This window comes from Salvelinus alpinus, chromosome 13 (genome assembly GCF_045679555.1).
Source record: "Salvelinus alpinus chromosome 13, SLU_Salpinus.1, whole genome shotgun sequence".
In the NCBI taxonomy this organism is placed as follows: Eukaryota; Metazoa; Chordata; class Actinopteri; order Salmoniformes; family Salmonidae; genus Salvelinus; species Salvelinus alpinus.
The window spans coordinates 35,538,396-35,560,307 of record NC_092098.1 but is presented as its reverse complement, the minus strand read 5'-3'; the positions used below and the strand labels follow the sequence as shown (position 1 = coordinate 35,560,307).

The 21,912-nt window shown below is 37.5% G+C and overlaps 1 protein-coding gene across 2 annotated transcripts in view; it reads right to left on the bottom strand.

The window, feature by feature from the left end:
• The window catches only part of LOC139537587 (opioid-binding protein/cell adhesion molecule-like), a 345,719-nt gene that overhangs the window by 10,032 nt on the left and 313,775 nt on the right, over nt 1-21,912 (bottom strand). For both annotated transcript variants that reach the window (XM_071339070.1, XM_071339069.1), the window contains 3 exons: nt 3,861-3,995; nt 2,897-3,017; nt 1,119-1,270 (listed from right to left, as the gene is read on the bottom strand). In XM_071339070.1, coding sequence (XP_071195171.1) covers nt 1,119-1,270; nt 2,897-3,017; nt 3,861-3,995 — 408 coding nt within the window. The remainder of the gene's footprint in view (nt 1-1,118; nt 1,271-2,896; nt 3,018-3,860; nt 3,996-21,912) is intronic.

Genomic DNA, 21,912 nt, shown 5'->3' with positions numbered 1-21,912 from the left:
TGAAAGGAAGAAGCCACTGCTCCAAAACCGCCATAAAAAAAGCCATAATATGGTTTGCAACTGCACATGGGGACAAAGATCGTACTTTTTGGAGAAATGTCCTCTGGTCTGATGAAACAAAAATATAACGTTTTTGGCCATAATGACCATCGTTATGTTTGGAGGAAAAAGGGGGACGCTTGCAAGCCGAAGAACACCATCCCAACCGTGAAGCACGGGGGTGGCAGCATCATGTTGTGGGGGTGCTTTGCGGCAGGAGGGACTGGTGCACTTCACAAAATAGATGGCATCATGAGGGAGGAAAATTATGTGGATATATTGAAGCAACATCTCAAGACATCAGTCAGGAAGTTAAAGCTTGGTCGCAAATGGGTCTTCCAAATGGAAAGTGACCCCAAACATACTTCCAAAGTTGTGGCAAAATGGCTTAAGGACAACAAAGTCAAGGTATTGGAGTGGCCATCACAAAGCCCTGACCTCAATCCTATAGAAAATTTGTGAGCAGAACTGAAAAAGCGTGTGCGAGCAAGGAGGCCTACAAACCCGGACTCAGTTACACCAGCTCTGTCAGGAGGAATGGGCCAAAATTCACCCAACTTATTGTGGGAAGCTTGTGGAAGCCTACCCAAAATGTTTGACCCAAGTTAAACAATTTAAAGGCAAAGCTACCAAATACTAATTGAGTATATGTAAACTTCTGACCCACTGGGAATGTGATGAAAGAAATAAAAGCGGACATAAATCTTACTCTCTACTATTATTCTGATATTTCACATTCTTACAATAAAGTGGTGATCCTAACTGACCTAAGACAGACATTTTTACAAGGATTAAATGTCAGGAATTGTGAAAAACTGAGTTCAAATGTATTTGGCTAAGGTGTATGTAAACTTCTGACTTCAACTGTATATATAGATATTTTTAACTAGGCAAGTCAGTTAAGAACAAATTCTTAACCTTTTGGTTACTGGGCCAACGCTCTAACCACTAGGCTACCTGCCGCCCCAATAATATATGTATATTATTGCATCTATAATTGCTATAATTGCATCCCAGTGCACACAATAACATATATTACAGTGATATTGTACAACAACAGTAACAGTAGGCAGTCTTACCGTAGAGGATTATGCTTGCATTGGTGATCCCCATGGTGTTCATGGCCACACACGTGTAGTTTCCGTAGTCCTCTTCAGAAACATTCAAAAACATAAGCATGGATTGTTTACCTTGGTTCTCTATCTTAACCCCATTCAGTCCATTTAGGAGTCTGTGAAGAAGAAAATACATTCTTAAAATATTAATTCTGGAATCCCATATCTATATGTTTATCAATAATAAATCCCCATACCCGTGAAATTGAAGGGTATATGTTATATCAATCAAATTTGGCCCGTTAGACCAGCGAATCTCAACTGATGGGGGAGGTTTTGAATGGGTTGTGAGTGTCTGAGTTAAAAAAAAGAGAGAAATAATAATAAAAAAATTGAATGAAAAATACTCCTGTCTGAACTTGTCACGTTCTGACCTTTATTTCCTTTGTTTTGTCTTTATTTAGTATGGTCAGGGCATGAGTTGGGGTGGGCAGTCTATGTGTGTTTTTCTATGTTTGGATTTGTGTTCGGCCTGGTATGATTCTCAATCAGAGGCAGCTGTCAATCGTTGTCCCTGATTGAGAATCATACTTAGGTAGCCTGGGTTTCACATTTGGTTTGTGGGTGTTTGTTTCTGTGTCAGTGTTTGTCGCCACACGGTACTGTTTCGTTTGTTCATCGTTTATTGTTTTGTTTAGTGTTCTGAGTTTTAATTAAAAATCATCATGAACACTTACCAAGCTGCGCTTTGGTCCAATCCTTCTACCACCACAGACGATCGTTACAGAACTTAAATGACTTAAACCAGTTAGAAAGTGTGTAGAAATGACAATGAACCTATATTTTTTAAATCATTTTACCTCTGAACTATTTTTCTTCAATCACAATATTTTCAATTTACTGTACAGTTGTTAGCAGCTGGTCTCAAGCCAGTGATCTGGGCAAAATGGAATTATTGAAAATGAAAATGGTGGGACTATTGTTCCCTTGTCATATAATTCTGACATTTTCTATCAATATACCATAAAAAATTGTTTTCCAGATTGCATTTTGGCCGCGAATATTGGATCGCAACTGAGACAAACTGGTAAAATGTTGGTCATGAGGCCAAACCAGTTGAGAACCACTGCATTAGGGGATACGATTTGAAGGTGTAGTCTGTAAACAATGTCAGTATAATCCAGTCAAGTTTGACTGAACAAGGCCCATTGAGGTCATTGCTGTGTTGGTATTTGTGTATGTCCTTGAAGGGTTCAGCACATGACTGCTACAGTTGGTAAAGACTATTAGTCTCGGGAACTTATGGACAAAAATACTTTTGAAATAAGTCTCTAGAGCCCTAATACCGAACACAGCTCATTAGGTTGTGCTGAGACGACTGCTCTGCATCGCTGTACAACAACCTGCGTTGTGTAAAATGTTTTCTTTGGCTGCACTGCTAATATTCCCCACGCTTCACTGGCTTGTGCCAGTTCTTTGGGAAACAATAATTTTTTGAAGCGTAGTCATTCATTATAAAACCCCCTGTACTTTCTCAGAGGTTGTCCAAGCAACGCAGCCCATTGACAGAAACTAATTATGCAAAGAAATACAACTCGCCTTTGGTGGCCGTGATGGTTTAGATTAGAAATTGTTCTCCAAAGAAAGTACTTTTAATAGTAGGTTCTTAATGAGACAAAATTACATTTTGCCAGTGGAGAATAAAAACAACTGGGGGATTTACATCTCCTTACAACCAACAAAGGCCAAAACTGAGAACCTTAAAACCTAGACTATTTTCTAAAAGATCTATTAGGACTTACCTGCGGTCCTCTTTGTACCACTCAAAATCTGCACCAGGAACAGCAGAGGCCTCACATTGGAGCACCCCTTTTTGGCCCACTGGGGTACCTGTACTCCCAGCCTTCGAAATGAAGGGAGCATCTGTAAGATGTATGAAATTGAGGTTATTTAATGACTTTTATAGCAGTGCATATACATTTATTAAAAGTAGACTCAGCAACATGACATCATCACATACAGTGGGGCAACTTCCTGCTTACAGAAATCAACAACAACAAAAATCTGCCACTATTGGGTCTTCCTAATGCGGATATTCCTCACAGGAGGGAGCACATTGGAAATAGCCTGTTTTGGCAGATTGAAATTCTGCTTTTGATTTCTGCAGGCAAGAATTCTTCGCGCTGTGTATGATGTCATATTGCTGTGTCTAACTACCTGATAACCATTACTTTGATGTCCTTTAAAGTGAACTGTTTCAAACAGGTGAAGTATCTACTATCCTGAATAATCTGTAAGGTGCGTCAGTATATTTTCTGTTGATAACAATGTACACTCGAGCTAGCAGGCTAAACTAACAAGAGGCTTCTAAAATTATCTTAATAACCATAATTTAAAAAATGGGCTCCTGAGTGGCGCAGCAGTCTAAGGCACTGCATTTCAGTGCAAGAGGTGTCACTACAGTCCCTGGTTCGAATCCAGGCTGTATCACATCCGGCCGTGATTGGAAGTCCCATAGGGCGGCGCACATTTGGCCCGGTGTCGTCTGGGTTTCGCTGGGGTAGGCTGTCATTGTAAATAAGAATTTGTTTTTAACTGACTTGCCTAGTTAAAAAAAAAAAAAAAATGATAAGCTCTTAAAACAAGCTTGGATCAACAACAGCCTGGGAAAACCATGTGCCTGATAAAATAGCAACAAATAAGATGACCATTTAGCTTTGTTTGAGTGTTGTGGTGTTTGGCGTCATTGTTTGTTTTCATGCTTACAATTGACTGTGACTTTCACTGTCTTCACATCTGGGGCTGAGATGTCATTGGAGGAGATGCATTCATACGATCCCGACTGTTCTTTAGTGATCGCTGTCATATCAACATATTCCCCTTCAGTGACAAATTTGTGTCCTGAAAAATAACACAATAACATCTGTTTTTAAAGTAGAAAGCATACAGCGGTGCATAAAGTATTTACCAAACCCCCCACGATTGAAGTGCAGTTTCTATATTTTCTATATTTATTTTTCATCTAAAATACATCCCAAAAAGCCACATAACAACTCAAAAGTTAATTTCATAAAAATACACAGTTGGAAAGAAGTGGAGGGCGCTCAACTAACGTGAGTCGAGGTGCAACTCAAAAATATAATCATAATTGAAAAGGTAAAGGTGCAACTCTCGCTCACCATCAAACATTATTTGTTTGATGAAGGCCAATGAAGGCCGAAATGTTAATCTTTTAACCTTGCCTAAATAAAACAAAGAATTTGTAATGGTGAGCGAGTGTTGTGCTTTTTATATTTTTTATATAAATACAAAGAACCATAATAAATTCATAGCAGCAGCAGCCCTTGAATTCGACACACACATATGCAAACATACTTCTGTTTTCTAACGGTCTAGCAAGCATGAAACATTACTTGCAACCAGGTTAAACAGGTGTGAGATGCAAGATGCATAGAAATCACCCTTTCAAATGGTCTGCAGCATTGATCAAGGTAGCGTGTAGGCTATACATCAGACACTACAACGTGACATTTCTACACCTGTTGGTTGAACATTTGAAAGCAGGAGCCACTCAAGGTGGAAATTCTAAAGAGTTACAGTAGCTGTGTCTTGTACACAACAGCAGCAGGTACCACATTACAGAAACACTGGCCCTCAATATGTTATCAAATGTCAACACACATCACATAAAATTTCCCCAGACATCAGCAGTACTGTGGTATAATCTCTACCCACTGCTCCCGCGACGGACATCATAAAGTCTCTAAGGTCTTGCTATTCAAAGAAACGTGCCGGTATCAGTTATTTCTCCTCTGTGTGTGTGTGTGTGTGCGTGTGCGTGTGCGTGTGTGTGTGTGTGTGAGTGAGCAGGAGGCAATGGGGCTGAGACTGAAATGGAGCGGCACCTTTACTTGGAGATAACCCATTCCCAATCAGCTGAAATGTCACATACAGCAATATCTCGACATTAGCATGATCTCATTACTTTCCCCAAGCCCTGGTCCCACCAACAGCTACTGCTGCTGCTGCTGCAGCTGACAAGGGACTGACTGGAAAGGTTGTCCTGGCTGGGTTGTTTCTTTTAACTTTAATGTGCTGGGCCATGGGAAATGGAAGTACAGATAATTAAAAATTTTATAATGTGTTTCTATCTACATTATGCAGATTGAGGCGAAGAAGTGGAAATTGAGTTATTGGCCATTACTGTGTTATTTTATGGTTGCAGGCGGTGGTCGGGTGAGTGATGGCAAGGTTAACCTATGATAATTCAGGCTTCAGCGTATCAGCGACTCCATGTGCAAAAGATGGCAGAATCGGTTATGCTTGTATTTTCAGTCAAGTCGATAAAATAATTATGCTAGGTTTTTAACGAAAAGGAAAAAGTTTGGGTAATGTCTTAAGATTCGTGATTCAGTCACTCCTTTGTATCTGCAAACCCAAGGAAACATGGCACCATATACATGGTGCAGTGCCTTCAGAAAATATTCACACCCCATAACTTTTCCAAATAGTGTTGTGTTACAGCCTGAATTGTACAACTTAATAACACATTTAAAGCTGAAATGTCTTAAGTCAATAAGTATTCAACCCCTTTGCTACGGCAAGCCTAAGTATGTTCAGGAGTAAAATGTGCTTAACAAGTCACATAATGAGTAGCATGGACTCACTCTGTGTGCATTAATAGTGGTTAATATGATTTTTGAATGATTATCCCATCTCTGTACCACACACATACAATCACCTGTAAGATCCCTCAGTCGTGTAGTGAATTTCAAGCACAGATTCAACCATGAAGACCAGAGAGGTTTTCCAATGCCTCGCAAAGGAGAACACCTTTACAATGCCTCGCAAAGAAGGACAAAGATGGCGCCAGAGGAGATGGATGACGTTTTACGGACTCCTAACCAATTGTGCTATTGTGTGTTTTTTCGCGTTATTTGTAACTTATTTTGTAACTACATTTGTACATAATGTTTCTGCCACCATCTCTTATGACCAAAAAGAGCTTCTGGATATCAGGACAGGGATTACTCACCTTGTATTAGACAAAGATTTTTTCTTTAACTTCTTGTCAATATGGGGGCGCTGTTTCCACTTTGGAAAAAATCGTGCCCAAATTAAACTGCCTCGTACAATATGCATATTATTATTACTATTGGATAGAAAACACTCTCAAGTTTCTAAAACTGTTTGAATTATATCTGTGAGTAAAACAGAACTCATTTTGCAGCAAACTTCCAGACAGGAAGTGAAAAATCTGAAAACGATGCTCTGTTCCAGGGCCTGCCTATTGAATTGCCTTATATTTATGGATATGCATGCACTGCATACGCCTTCCACTAGATGTCAACAGCCAGTGGAAGGTGGAATGGGGTGTCTAGCTTGATCTGAGGTCGAACAAGAGCTCTTGGAATGACGTGACCAGAATTTCCTTTGTCTACCAGTGCGCGGGAAGTACCTCCATATTGTCTTATGATAAGCGTTCGGTATACACGGCTAATATCTCCGGCTTTGTTTTTATTTGATACATATTAGAAAAACATCATAAAGTAGTTTTTTTCAACCGAGTTTCATCAGTTTATTCAACGTTTAATGGGACTTTTGGAGTTTTCCGTTCTATGTGTCAAGAGAAGATGGGCATGTTCGCGCCACATGGCTAGCCTTGTGGAGCGAATTCGACAGGAGAGAAGGACATTCTAAAACCAAACAACGATTTATTCTGGACAAAGGACTCCTTGTACAAGATTCTGATGGAAGCTCAGCAAAAGTAAGAACAATTTATGATGTTATTTCGTATTTCTGTGGAAAATGTTTAGTCCTATTATCCACCCTTTTTGCGGGCGCTGTCTCGCTATAATGTAAGCTGTTTGTTATGGTAAAGTTATTTTAAAAAATCTAACACGGCGGTTGCATTAAGAACTAGTGTATCTTTCATTTGCTGTCCAACATGTATTTTTTAGTAAAGTTTATGATGAGTTCTTTGGTCAGATTAGGTGAGTGTCCAAACTAGCTCCGGACAATTTGGTGAATCGATGCTACATATTCACAATGTATAACCACAGTTTGCAGCTCTAAATATGCACATTTTCGAACAAAACATAAGTGTATTGTATAACCTGAGACTGTCATCTGATGAAGTTGGTCAAGGTTAGTGATTCATTTTATATCTTTTGCTGGTTTTTGCGATCGCTACCTTTTGCTGCTAATAAATGAATTTGTGTGTTTGGCTATTGTGGTAAGCTAATATAATGCTATATTGTGTTTTCGCTGTAAAACACTTTAAAAAATCGGAAATATTGGCTGGATTCACAAGATGTTAATTTTTCATAAATGTTTTATGATGAGTATTTAGGTATTTCACGTTGCTCTCTGTAATTATTCTGGCTGCTTTGGTGATATTTTTGATGGTAGCTGCAATGTAAAACTATGATTTATACCTCAAATATGCACATTTTCGAACAAAACATAAATTTATTGTATAACATGTTATAAGACTGTCATCTGATGAAGTTGTTTCTTGGTTAGTGACTAATTATATCTCTATTTGGTCGGTTTTGTGATAGCTACCTATGCGGTAGAAAAATGGTGAAAATATGCGGTTGAGTCTTTTGCTATTGTGGTTAGCTAATAGAAATACATATTGTGTTTTCGCTGTAAAACATTTTAAAAATCGGAAATGATGGCTGGATTCACAATCTTTCATTTGCTGTATTGGACTTGTGATTTCATGAAAATTGTATTATATGATATCCCTGTCGCGTTAGGCTAGGCTATGCTAGTCAGCTTTTTTGATGAGGATGCTCCCGGATCCGGGATGGATAGCAATGAAAGGTTTTAAGGAGTCGGACACAAAGGATTTACTTCAGACACCCGACAAGGCCCAAATCCCCATGATTCGTATGAAGAAGAGACATCGATATTGGGGACGTAGGTTGGGGTGCCTTGTAAGGATCCGACGGCGAGTGAGTAATCCCCCGCTACCATCAGTCCTATTAGCCAATGTGCAATCATTGGATAACAAAATGGATGAGCTCCAATCAAGACTATCCTACCAAGGAGATATTAAAAATTGTAATATCATATGTTTCACAGAGTCGTGGCTGAACGACGACAAGGATAACATATAGCTGGCGGGATTTTCGGTCCATCAGCAAGATAGAACAGCTGCCTCCGGTAAGACAAGGGGTGGTGGTCTGTGTCTATTTGTAAATAACAGGTGGTGTACGAAATCTAATATTAAGGAAGTCTCAAGGTTTTGCTCACCTGAGGTAGAGTATCTCATGATAATCTGTAGACCACACTATTTACCAAGAGTTTTCATCTATATTTTTCATAGCTCTCTATTTACCCCCACAAACCGATGCTGGCACTAAGACGGCACTCAACGAGCTGTATAATAGCAAACAAGAAAATGCTCATCCAGAGGCGGCGCTCCTAGTGGCCGGGACCTTTAACCTAATTTCTATCAGCATGTTAAATGTGAAACCAGAGGGGAAAAAAACTCTAGACCAACTTTACTCCACACACAGAGACGCGTACAAAGCTCTCCCTCGCCCTCCATTTGGCAAATCTGACCATAACTCTATCCTCCTTACAAGCAGAAACGAAGCAGGAAAAAACAGTGACTCACTCGATAAGGAAGTGGTCAGATGATGCAGAGGCTAAGCAGGACTGTTTTGATAGAACAGACTAGAATATGTTCTGGGATTCTTCCAATGACATTGAGGAGTACACCACATCAGTCACTGGCTTCATCAATCGATGACGTAGTCCCCACAGTCACCGAATGTACAGTACAAACCAGAAGCTAAAGCTAAAGGCTAGAGCTGCCGCTTTCAAGAAGCGGGACTCTAACCCGGACGCTTAAAAGAAATCCCGCTAAGCCTTCCGACAAACCATCAAACAGGCAAAGCGTCAATACAGGACTAAGATTGAATCGTACTACACCGGCTCCAACGCTGCCGGATGTGGCCGGGCTTGCAAACTATTACGGACTACAAAGGGGAAAACAGCCGCGAGCTGCCCAATTATTTTCAACCTCTCCCTGACTGAGTCTGTAATAACTACAAATTTCAAGCAGACCATCATAGTCCCTGTGCCCAAGAACACCAAGGTAATCTGCCTAAATGACTACCGCACCGTAGCACGCACGTCTGTAGCCATGAAGTGCTTTGAAAGGCTGGTTTTGGCTGACATCAACACCATCATCCCTAGAAAATTCAGAAACTCCTTCAGGAGAAACCTTCATGTGAAATATTCACATGGGTTTGTGTAGCGGCTCAAAACACTTATTTGTTTATTTGCCAGCCGTCTTGAAAAGGGGGAATGATTTGTTATCTTGTATTTATCCAATAAGTTAGTTTTTTCTTGTCGCTGTTCAAATGAGTAATCCTGAAGTAAGACAGTACTGGAGCAATCAAATTTGTTCACATCTGTGCAGCTGAACAGATATCCTCTGCGATAAAACTGTTTGCTAGGGATCAGAAAAACCTCTGATACGGGCAAAATTGCATACACAGCTTCTTTCTCAAAGGATAACTGAGAGGGCAACTTGTGCTTGTTTGCTGACATATAGTACCATGGCTAACTATACATGTGAAGAAGGCTATTTAAGCCCAGCAGAAGTGCATGAAATGCATAGATATAACTACTAGACTGTAGGGCAGAGTTGCACTTTGCATCACTACCCATTCCTGGAATAGTTTTGAAGTTTCAATTGAATCACACCACACAAGGTCAGCCAGTGGCTACATGTAGGTTATCCAGCCTTTCACGTTACTCCTAAAATGATATGATGGAATGGAAATCCTAGCCAATACTACAAAAATATATTAAACATCTAACAACATATTTCACCAAAAATGTATCACTGAATCATATATCAGTGATTGATATCAACACATTCATACACTATATATACAAAAGTATGTGGACACCCCTTCAAATTAGTGGATTCGGCTATTTCAGCCACACCTGTTGCTGACAAGTGTATAAAATCAAACACACAGCCATGCAATCTACATAGACAGACAATGGCAGTAGAATGGCCTTACTGAAGAGCTCAGTGTCTTTCAAAGTGGCACTGTCATAGGATGCCACCTTTCCAACATTCGCCAAATTTCTGCCCTGGTAGAGCTGCCTGGGTCAACTGTAAGTGATGTTTTTGTGAAGTAGAAATGTCTAGGAGCAACAATGGCTCAGCCGTAAAGATCACCATGCGCAATGCCAAGCGTCGGCTGGAGTGGTATAAAGCTCGCCGCCATTGGAATCTGGAGCAGTGGAAACGCATTCTCTGGACTGACAAATCAGGCTTCACCATCTGGCAGTCCGACGGACAAATCTGGGTTTGGCGGATGCCAGGCAACGCTACCTGCCCGATTACATAGTGCCAACTGTAAAGTTTGGTAGAGGGGGAATAATGGTCTGGGGCTGTTTTTCATGGTTCAGGCAAGGCTCCTTAGTTCCAGTGAAGGGAAATCTTAACGCTACAGAATACAATGACATTCTAGACTCTTCTGTGCTTCCAACTTTGTGGCAACAGTTTGGGGAAGGCCCTTTCCTGTTTCAGCATGACAATGCCCCTGTGCACAAAGCGAGGTCCATACAGAAATGGTTTGTCGAGATTGGTGTGGAAGAACTTGACTGGCCTACACAGAGCCCTGACCTTAACCCCACCAAACACCTTTGGGATGAATTGGAACACAGACTGCGGGCCAGGCCTATTAGCCCAACATCAGTGGCCGACCTCACTAATGCTCTTGTGGCTGAATGGAAGCAAGTCCCCGCAGCAATGTTCCAACATCTATTGGTGTTGGAACATCTATATTAATGCTCATTATTTTGGAATGAGATGTTCGACGAGAAGGTGTCCACATACTTTTGGTCATGTAGTGTAGCATACACACAATATTCAACTAGAATGTAAAATTGCTAAATTAATCACACAAATAAAATAATCCCACTGGGATTGATAAACATACATATTTAATCAAGTTTAATTTCAGTAACACATTCTTGATTTTCTTCAGAAGACAGCACTAAAACAGCATTGTGACTCAAACAATGACAACATTTCTTAAATGAAAAACAGATTTGCCTTGAATACTCCGTCAACAATAGAACTGTAAATGACTGGAAATTGTCAACAGCTGCACAATTTCTTTAAAGTCCCTGCAAAAATTCACGACAACAAAACCACAAAGCCTCAATCTGTATAGATCAAATCTACTATTTTCACTTCAACATACATTGATAATCCTTCCTATTCTAATGTGCACGATTCTATGTAGAACAAAGTGATTGCATTAACAGGGGAGATAGATCATCTGTACATTGTAAAAGTAAACAAAAAAACGTATAAATAAACACCTAACAGGATAATGCAGCTTTTCATTGACTCCGATGCGTGACCGATCGCTGATTTGAGTTTAGGAGATGGACGTGCAAACAAAACCGGAGGCCCATTGCAATTACAGCCAACAGCATCCCTTATAATCCTGAGGCCATTATGGAACTGTCTGTCCACAGTGAGAGAAGGCTTATTAGATTGTTAAAGGGGGGGAAGCGACTTGGAGAGCATGAGGAAAAATTAATAATAGAGCCATCTCATCCCTCCCCCCTCTGGTTTAAAGCCCCAGAGATAAGCTAGGCCCTAGCAACATTATTGAGATTAGCATCGACAACAAAAGGCTCTCCACATTACTCTTCACATGGACTTCTTTGCATCAATCAACGAGTTCTCAGAGGGGGATGGAATAGGTTGACGAGAGTGGAGAGTGAGTGCACGTTTGCGGTTGTAACAAAGCACACCTTGGGGGAAAACAACACACACACACCGACCCACCCACCCAACCACCCAGAGATAGCATCAACATAGACAGAAACTGATCTGTGACAATTTCACTGGGGCTGGGACAATACCAGTATCGCAATATTTTTCCATGGCAAAAAAAGAAAACATGAAGCAGACCAAACTCGTTGGTAATTTAAAAACAAGCTGCATGTAAAATATTGGGTGACATAGCTTGGAAAAGTAACAAATGTGACTGGATGACAACATAATGATGTTTGTTTCCAACATTAGGACTGTTTTCCTAAAGATGTTAAGTTGTCAAGAAATATGTTTTGTTTCCTTGTCATGATAATAATGAGCAGTGGCATAAAGTACTTAAGTAAAAATACTTTTAAGTACTACTTAAGTAGTTTTTTTTTGGTATCTGTACTTTACTTTACTATTGATATTTTTTACAACTTTTACTTTTACTCCACTACATTCCTAAATAAAATAATGTACTTTTTACTCCTTACATTTTACCTGGCACCCAAAAGTACTCATTACATTTTGAATGCTTAGCAGGACAAAATTGTCTAATTCACGCACTTATCAAGAGAACATACTTGGTCATCCCTACTGCCTCTGATCTGGCAGACTCACTAAACACAAATGCTTCATTTCTAAATTGTGTCTGAGTGTTGAACTGTGCCCCTGACTATCCGTACAGCAGCAGGAAAAATAGAACGAGACAATCATTTGTGCCAGGTGTGATATCCCTCTTAAATAGCTCGGGCAAATGTTCCCATTGACCCCGTAAGGCCAGCAGGCTAGTCTTTTTTTCTTTTTTAAATTTTAAATTTTATTTTATTTATTGGTGCGTGACTGTTATTGAAAGTTGTATTGTCAATCTTGTTTTGTATTTAACGCCACTTTAAATGTGTACATGACACTGCAACAAAATTTCCCCATGGGGACAATAAAGTAAGTAAGTAAGTAAGTACATTTAAAAAACAAGAAAATTGTGTCGTCTGGTTTGCTAAAAATAAGACATTTTAAATGATTTATACTTTTTCTTTTGATACTTAAGTACATTTAAAACCAAATACTTTTAGACTTTTACTCAAGTAGTACTTTACTGGCCGACTTTCACTTTTACTTGAGTCATTTTCTTTTAAGGTATCTTTACTTTTACTCAAGTATGAAAATTGGGTACTTTTTCCACCACTGCTAATGAGTGTCGCGATACTGGTATTGTCCCGGCACTAAATGTAACCCCTTCTTCAACCAAATAACCATATACAGTGGGGTCTGAAATTATTGGATCCCTTGATAAAGATTAAGCAAAAAAGACTGCATAAAATAAATAATACAAATACTGAGCTTTTTAAAATTGCTCAGCGAAAGAGATTTTGTTTAACAAGTAATGGTATTCATTTTTTTTTTTGGGGGGGGGGTAAAAAAATTATTGAATCCCCTGTTTTCAATACTCCAGCACCCTCCCATTGCAAGGATAACAACACTGAGCCTTTTTCTATAATGTTTTATGAGATTAGAAAACACATTGGGAGGGATCTTAGACCATTCCTCCATACAGAATCTTTCCAGATCCTTGATATGGTCAGATGACATGAAAATAGAACTTTTTGGCCACACACTCCAATGGTGGGTTTGGCCTTTCAAAGAACAATGCATATACAAAATATGCATAATTAACCTTTTAGCCTAATACCTGGTTGCCTCTATCAGGAGGCTGAAACTTGGACGCAAGTGGATCTTCCAGCAAGACAATAACCTTAAGCACGCCAAGCAATAACCCCCGACCACAAAAGCAACATTTTGCAATAGCCATCTCAGTCTCCGGTCTTGAACCCTATGGAAAACCTGTGGTTTGAATTGAAGAGGGTCTATTGAAAACCTGTGGCTTGAATTGAAGAGGGCAGTTCACAAGTGCTGACGAAGGATATCAAGGATCTGGAAAGATTCTGTATGGAGGAATGGTCTAAGATCTCTCCCAATGTGTTCTCCAATCTTATTTTTCTTTTTAAAGGTACAGTGTAGTTATTCTCGCGAGGGGAGGATGCTGGTGTATTATAAACGGGATCCAATCATTTTGAACAATGTGTTTTTAACTGATATAACAATTCCATATGCTATTTGAATTCTCGGTGGAAATGGAACAACACTCTATTTAAGCATTTAAAGTCAATTACTCTCAATTCATCCAATTTCTGCCAGTATTAATTTCCAAAGATAACAGATCCACCTATGTGAATAACTGCAGTTGATTTGAACTTAATAGACAGGCCTCAAAGAACGCTAATCCTTTATCATACAATATATCAGGGATGGACATAATTTGGTTTTGCATCAGCAATTTATCTCTTGTTATGCCACTCACTGATAGTCAGTCAATTAGCCCATGTCAGCAAAAAATGTTTTTGATTGGTAAGTTAGTTTTGCGGTCAGCTCTCTAAACTTTTATCATGGTCGAATTACCGGCTGGGAGGCCTCCATTGATTCTGTTAGTCAGTCTAACTTTTCTCACTTAGTCAGTCTCACTCATATTAAAAACTACAAACATTTCTCTCCACCCTATTGCAAATGTGTAGAATTGTTTGTGGCCACCACCCCCATCAAAGTTGCCCTCCCTGTCATATATTATATACAGTATATCACAACACTTAACAATGTTTTATTGTTACACTTTTTAAGCTATACTGTTTAATGAGTACTTGACATTCTACTGTATGTGTTTTAATGAGTACTTGACATTCTACTGTATGTGTTTTAATGAGTACTTGACATTCTACTGTATGTGTTTAATGAGTACTTGGCATTCTACTGTATGTGTTTAATGAGTACTTGACATTCTACTGTATGTGTTTTAATGAGTACTTGACATTCTACTGTATGTGTGTTAATGAGTACTTGACATTCTACTGTATGTGTTTTAATGAGTACTTGACATTCTACTGTATGTGTTTTAATGAGTACTTGACATTCTACTGTATGTGTTTTAATGAGTACTTGACATTCTACTGTATGTGTTTTAATGAGTACTTGACATTCTACGGTATGTGTTTAATGAGTACTTGACATTCTACTGTATGTGTTTAATGAGTACTTGACATTCTACTGTATGTGTTTTAATGAGTACTTGACATTCTACTGTATGTGTTTAATGAGTACTTGGCATTCTACTGTATGTGTTTAATGAGTACTTGACATTCTACTGTATGTGTTTTAATGAGTACTTGACATTCTACTGTATGTGTTTTAATGAGTACTTGACATTCTACTGTATGTGTTTTAATGAGTACTTGACATTCTACTGTATGTGTTTTAATGAGTACTTGACATTCTACTGTATGTGTTTAATGAGTACTTGACATTCTACTGTATGTGTTTAAAATGAGTACTTGACATTCTACTGTATGTGTTTAATGAGTACTTGGCATTCTACTGTATGTGTTTAATGAGTACTTGACATTCTACTGTATGTGTTTTAATGAGTACTTGACATTCTACTGTATGTGTTTTAATGAGTACTTGACATTCTACTATATGTGTTTTAATGAGTACTTGACATTCTACTGAATGTGTTTAATGAGTACTTGATATTCTACTGTATGTGTTTTAATGAGTACTTGACATTCTACTGTATGTGTTTTAATGAGTACTTGACATTCTACTGTATGTGTTTTAATGAGTACTTGATATTCTACTGTATGTGTTTTAATGAGTACTTGACATTCTACTGTATGTGTTTTAATGAGTACTTGACATTCTACTGTATGTGTTTTAATGAGTACTTGACATTCTACTGTATGTGTTTAATGAGTACTTGACATTCTACTGTATGTGTTTTAATGAGTACTTGACATTCTACTGTATGTGTTTAATGAGTACTTGACATTCTACTGTATGTGTTTTAATGAGTACTTGACATTCTACTGTATATGTTTTAATGAGTACTTGTCATTCTACTGTATGTGTTTTAATGAGTACTTGACATTCTACTGTATGTGTTTTAATGAGTACTTGACATTCTACTGTATGTGTTTTAATGAGTACTTGACATTCTACTGTATGTGTTTTAATGAGTACTTGACATTCTACTGTATGTGTTTTAATGAGTACTTGACATTCTACTGTATGTGTTTAATGAGTACTTGACATTCTACTGTATGTGTTTTAATGAGTACTTGACATTCTACTGTATGTGTTTTAATGAGTACTTGACATTCTACTGTATGTGTTTTAATGAGTACTTGACATTCTACTGTATGTGTTTAATGAGTACTTGACATTCTACTGTATGTGTTTTAATGAGTACTTGACATTCTACTGTATGTGTTTAATGAGTACTTGACATTCTACTGTATGTGTTTTAATGAGTACTTGACATTCTACTGTATGTGTTTAATGAGTACTTGACATTCTACTGTATGTGTTTTAATGAGTACTTGACATTCTACTGTATGTGTTTTAATGAGTACTTGACATTCTACTGTATGTGTTTTAATGAGTACTTGACATTCTACTGTATGTGTTTAATGAGTACTTGACATTCTACTGTATGTGTTTTAATGAGTACTTGACATTCTACTGTATGTGTTTTAATGAGTACTTGACATTCTACTGTATGTGTTTTAATGAGTACTTGACATTCTACTGTATGTGTTTAATGAGTACTTGACATTCTACTGTATGTGTTTAATGAGTACTTGACATTCTACTGTATGTGTTTTAATGAGTACTTGACATTCTACTGTATGTGTTTAATGAGTACTTGACATTCTACTGTATGTGTTTTAATGAGTACTTGACATTCTACTGTATGTGTTTAATGAGTACTTGACATTCTACTGTATGTGTTTTAATGAGTACTTGACATTCTACTGTATGTGTTTAATGAGTACTTGACATTCTACTGTATGTGTTTTAATGAGTACTTGACATTCTACTGTATGTGTTTAATGAGTACTTGACATTCTACTGTATGTGTTTTAATGAGTACTTGACATTCTACTGTATGTGTTTAATGAGTACTTGACATTCTACTGTATGTGTTTTAATGAGTACTTGACATTCTACTGTATGTGTTTTAATGAGTACTTAACATTCTACTGTATGTGTTTTAATGAGTACTTGACATTCTACTGTATGTGTTTTAATGAGTACTTGACATTCTACTGTATGTGTTTTAATGAGTACTTGACATTCTACTGTATGTGTTTTAATGAGTACTTGACATTCTACTGTATGTGTTTAATGAGTACTTGACATTCTACTGTATGTGTTTTAATGAGTACTTGACATTCTACTGTATGTGTTTAATGAGTACTTGACATTCTACTGTATGTGTTTTAATGAGTACTTGACATTCTACTGTATGTGTTTAATGAGTACTTGACATTCTACTGTATGTGTTTTAATGAGTACTTGACATTCTACTGTATGTGTTTTAATGAGTACTTGACATTCTACTGTATGTGTTTTAATGAGTACTTGACATTCTACTGTATGTGTTTAATGAGTACTTGACATTCTACTGTATGTGTTTTAATGAGTACTTGACATTCTACTGTATGTGTTTAATGAGTACTTGACATTCTACTGTATGTGTTTTAATGAGTACTTGACATTCTACTGTATATGTTTTAATGAGTACTTGTCATTCTACTGTATGTGTTTTAATGAGTACTTGACATTCTACTGTATGTGTTTTAATGAGTACTTGACATTCTACTGTATGTGTTTAATGAGTACTTGACATTCTACTGTATGTGTTTTAATGAGTACTTGACATTCTACTGTATGTGTTTTAATGAGTACTTGACATTCTACTGTATGTGTTTAATGAGTACTTGACATTCTACTGTATGTGTTTTAATGAGTACTTGACATTCTACTGTATGTGTTTTAATGAGTACTTGACATTCTACTGTATGTGTTTTAATGAGTACTTGACATTCTACTGTATGTGTTTAATGAGTACTTGACATTCTACTGTATGTGTTTTAATGAGTACTTGACATTCTACTGTATGTGTTTAATGAGTACTTGACATTCTACTGTATGTGTTTTAATGAGTACTTGACATTCTACTGTATGTGTTTAATGAGTACTTGACATTCTACTGTATGTGTTTTAATGAGTACTTGACATTCTACTGTATGTGTTTTAATGAGTACTTGACATTCTACTGTATGTGTTTTAATGAGTACTTGACATTCTACTGTATGTGTTTAATGAGTACTTGACATTCTACTGTATGTGTTTTAATGAGTACTTGACATTCTACTGTATGTGTTTTAATGAGTACTTGACATTCTACTGTATGTGTTTTAATGAGTACTTGACATTCTACTGTATGTGTTTAATGAGTACTTGACATTCTACTGTATGTGTTTAATGAGTACTTGACATTCTACTGTATGTGTTTTAATGAGTACTTGACATTCTACTGTATGTGTTTAATGAGTACTTGACATTCTACTGTATGTGTTTTAATGAGTACTTGACATTCTACTGTATGTGTTTAATGAGTACTTGACATTCTACTGTATGTGTTTTAATGAGTACTTGACATTCTACTGTATGTGTTTAATGAGTACTTGACATTCTACTGTATGTGTTTTAATGAGTACTTGACATTCTACTGTATGTGTTTAATGAGTACTTGACATTCTACTGTATGTGTTTTAATGAGTACTTGACATTCTACTGTATGTGTTTAATGAGTACTTGACATTCTACTGTATGTGTTTTAATGAGTACTTGACATTCTACTGTATGTGTTTTAATGAGTACTTAACATTCTACTGTATGTGTTTTAATGAGTACTTGACATTCTACTGTATGTGTTTTAATGAGTACTTGACATTCTACTGTATGTGTTTTAATGAGTACTTGACATTCTACTGTATGTGTTTTAATGAGTACTTGACATTCTACTGTATGTGTTTAATGAGTACTTGACATTCTACTGTATGTGTTTTAATGAGTACTTGACATTCTACTGTATGTGTTTAATGAGTACTTGACATTCTACTGTATGTGTTTTAATGAGTACTTGACATTCTACTGTATGTGTTTTAATGAGTACTTGACATTCTACTGTATGTGTTTAATGAGTACTTGACATTCTACTGTATGTGTTTTAATGAGTACTTGACATTCTACTGTATGTGTTTTAATGAGTACTTAACATTCTACTGTATGTGTTTTAATGAGTACTTGACATTCTACTGTATGTGTTTTAATGAGTACTTGACATTCTACTGTATGTGTTTTAATGAGTACTTGACATTCTACTGTATGTGTTTTAATGAGTACTTGACATTCTACTGTATGTGTTTTAATGAGTACTTGACATTCTACTGTATGTGTTTTAATGAGTACTTGACATTCTACTGTATGTGTTTAATGAGTACTTGACATTCTACTGTATGTGTTTTAATGAGTACTTGACATTCTACGTGGTCCCGTGTGGTCCCGTGTGGCTCAGTTGGTAGAGCATGGTGCTTGCAACGCCAGGGTTGTGGGTTCATTCCCCACGGGGGGACCAGGATGAATATGTATGAACTTTCCAATTTGTAAGTCGCTCTGGATAAGAGCGTCTGCTAAATGACTTAAATGTAAATGTAAATGTAAAATTCTACTGTATGTGTTTAATGAGTACTTGACATTCTACTGTATGTGTTTTAATGAGTACTTGACATTCTACTGTATGTGTTTTAATGAGTACTTGACATTCTACTGTATGTGTTTTAATGAGTACTTGACATTCTACTGTATGTGTTTTAATGAGTACTTGACATTCTACTGTATGTGTTTTAATGAGTTGGTGTGAATTCCGAACAGCAAGCATCGCTCCATCTTGAATCAACAGTCACAGCCGTTCCCAGATGAACAACTATCCATAAATCACCAAAAAACGACATAATATCCTCAAGTCAGTCTTGAACGGCCATCTCTTATGCAGGGGTATCTGTTTTATCAAGCTAAAAGTTGAGGTGGACATTGCCCTTCTGTTCCAAACTGCCATTGAATTCCTATATGAGTTCCAGCCATATGCCCTTTAAAGCTCAAGTGGCCGTTTATTATGCACCCTAAATATTAACAACCATAGCCTCACCCAATTACCATCTGTCCCCAGAATCAAAGTGACAGAACACACTTTCACTTCAGTTTTTGGGAAAGAGAGGTTGTCTTTGATGTCTTATAGTCGTGCCCTTTTCTCTAGAAACACATTATGAGAAATATCTCAACAATTTATGTCAATAGATCACTAGCTAAAGCTACAATGCAGATTCCACCCATCTCTCCGTAAAGGGGCATCATAGCTTTGTTTGTGCTGACAATGTCGAGTTCAGTGTTTTCTTTTGTTATGTCCTTGCCAAAGCAACATACAGTATGTCATTTTAAATCAGACAGACTGTACTGTACTCTGTCCTTAATAATGACCACAAGGTTGCCATGGAAATCTCTGAAGATAAACAGAGCAAATAGAGTGTAGAAATGGAAATGCACACCTAGTATAAAATAACAGCGATGAGGAGGCTTGTTCAGGCGTGGAAGCTGTCCAAGGATGTGTCTCAAATGACTATTGCCTGTATAGTGCACTACATTTGTTATCTATGTGGCTCTGATGAAAAACGGTGAACTTTAAAGGGAATAGTAGGGTTTCTTTATAAGACACCCTCCCTTAGCAATGGGGTGAAAAAGTATGGATAGCTGTATGTATAAGACATGACGAATAATAGATCACTAAAGTGAAAGCATAATATGTTTATGATATTCCGAAACCAAACATGGTCCTGCTAAACGCTAAACTGCGTCAACAATATCTTACTCAGTCAGTTGAAATGGTCCTTCAGATACTATTACACAAATCTGATCTGAAGTCTGTCCTATGATTAATGCCATGGTTTGCCTTGTTGTATGCTCTGTATTTCCCTAGTCCATTCTGCTTGAGCTGGCTAAGGGGACCAGGGTTGTCTGTAGCTTTAGCTCATTTCTGGCCCTGTGGTTCGCAGTAAATTAATATCAATGCATTATAGGATGACATTCCACTTATAATGAGATTTCCGAGTGCTAATGATTTCATAATAAACCATTGACCATTATTCATGTTTGTCAACACATCTAATTGTGATATGCAATCATTGCCAGATGGAATGGCCCCTAATAGGTTTCAAAGTGTTGATTATGACTTTTGTCTGCATAAACCAATTAGGAGCCTGCTGACACACTTGATAAGGAGTGGTTATATTGAAAATAATGAGAGTGCACTGGGGACTTAGCTACTACTGTATAGCAGAGAGAAGAAGACAAAACATTCTCCTAGCAGGATAGAGGCACATTCACACACAGGCATACAGTAAACTCACTTCAAGCGATTTATACCCTGGTTCTTTCATAACCTCACTATTTAGATGTCATATTTTTGCAGGGCAGACTAGGACACTGGAAAATTGTGCAGTTAAGAGTTAGGTACAACATTACCTGGAAATGAAACCAGTAACTCTGAAGCAGTTTGGCATTTATTGATATGACTCATATACTGGAGGTAGCTCTGCACTAATGGTCACTAGCTGGTCATAAAATCTGATTTTAAACCTAACCTTAACCACACTGCTAACCCTAATGCCTATACCTAACCTTAAATAAAGACCAAAAAAGCACATTTTCTTTTCATGAATCTTTACGATAATAGCCCATTTTTACTTTGCAGCTAGCCCATCTAGCGGACACCGCTCAATTCTTCCTCCAGGGCAAGACTCATGACAATAAATGTCAGCCTGTAACTCTGAATCCACTTTGTAGCACTATTACATCACAAGTTGCTGTTTCACATAACCTCTGATGAACCAAGTCAAAAATGTGAGCCAAACAGTTTAGATATTTAATAACCAATGTACGTACAATAAAATCCACCGTTTCTGAAAAGATTCCTCTCATTTAGAAGTCTGGCCTCGACTCAATGCTCTGGGCATCAAAAACAATAGCACATGCAAGTGTACAGAAAATGTCATT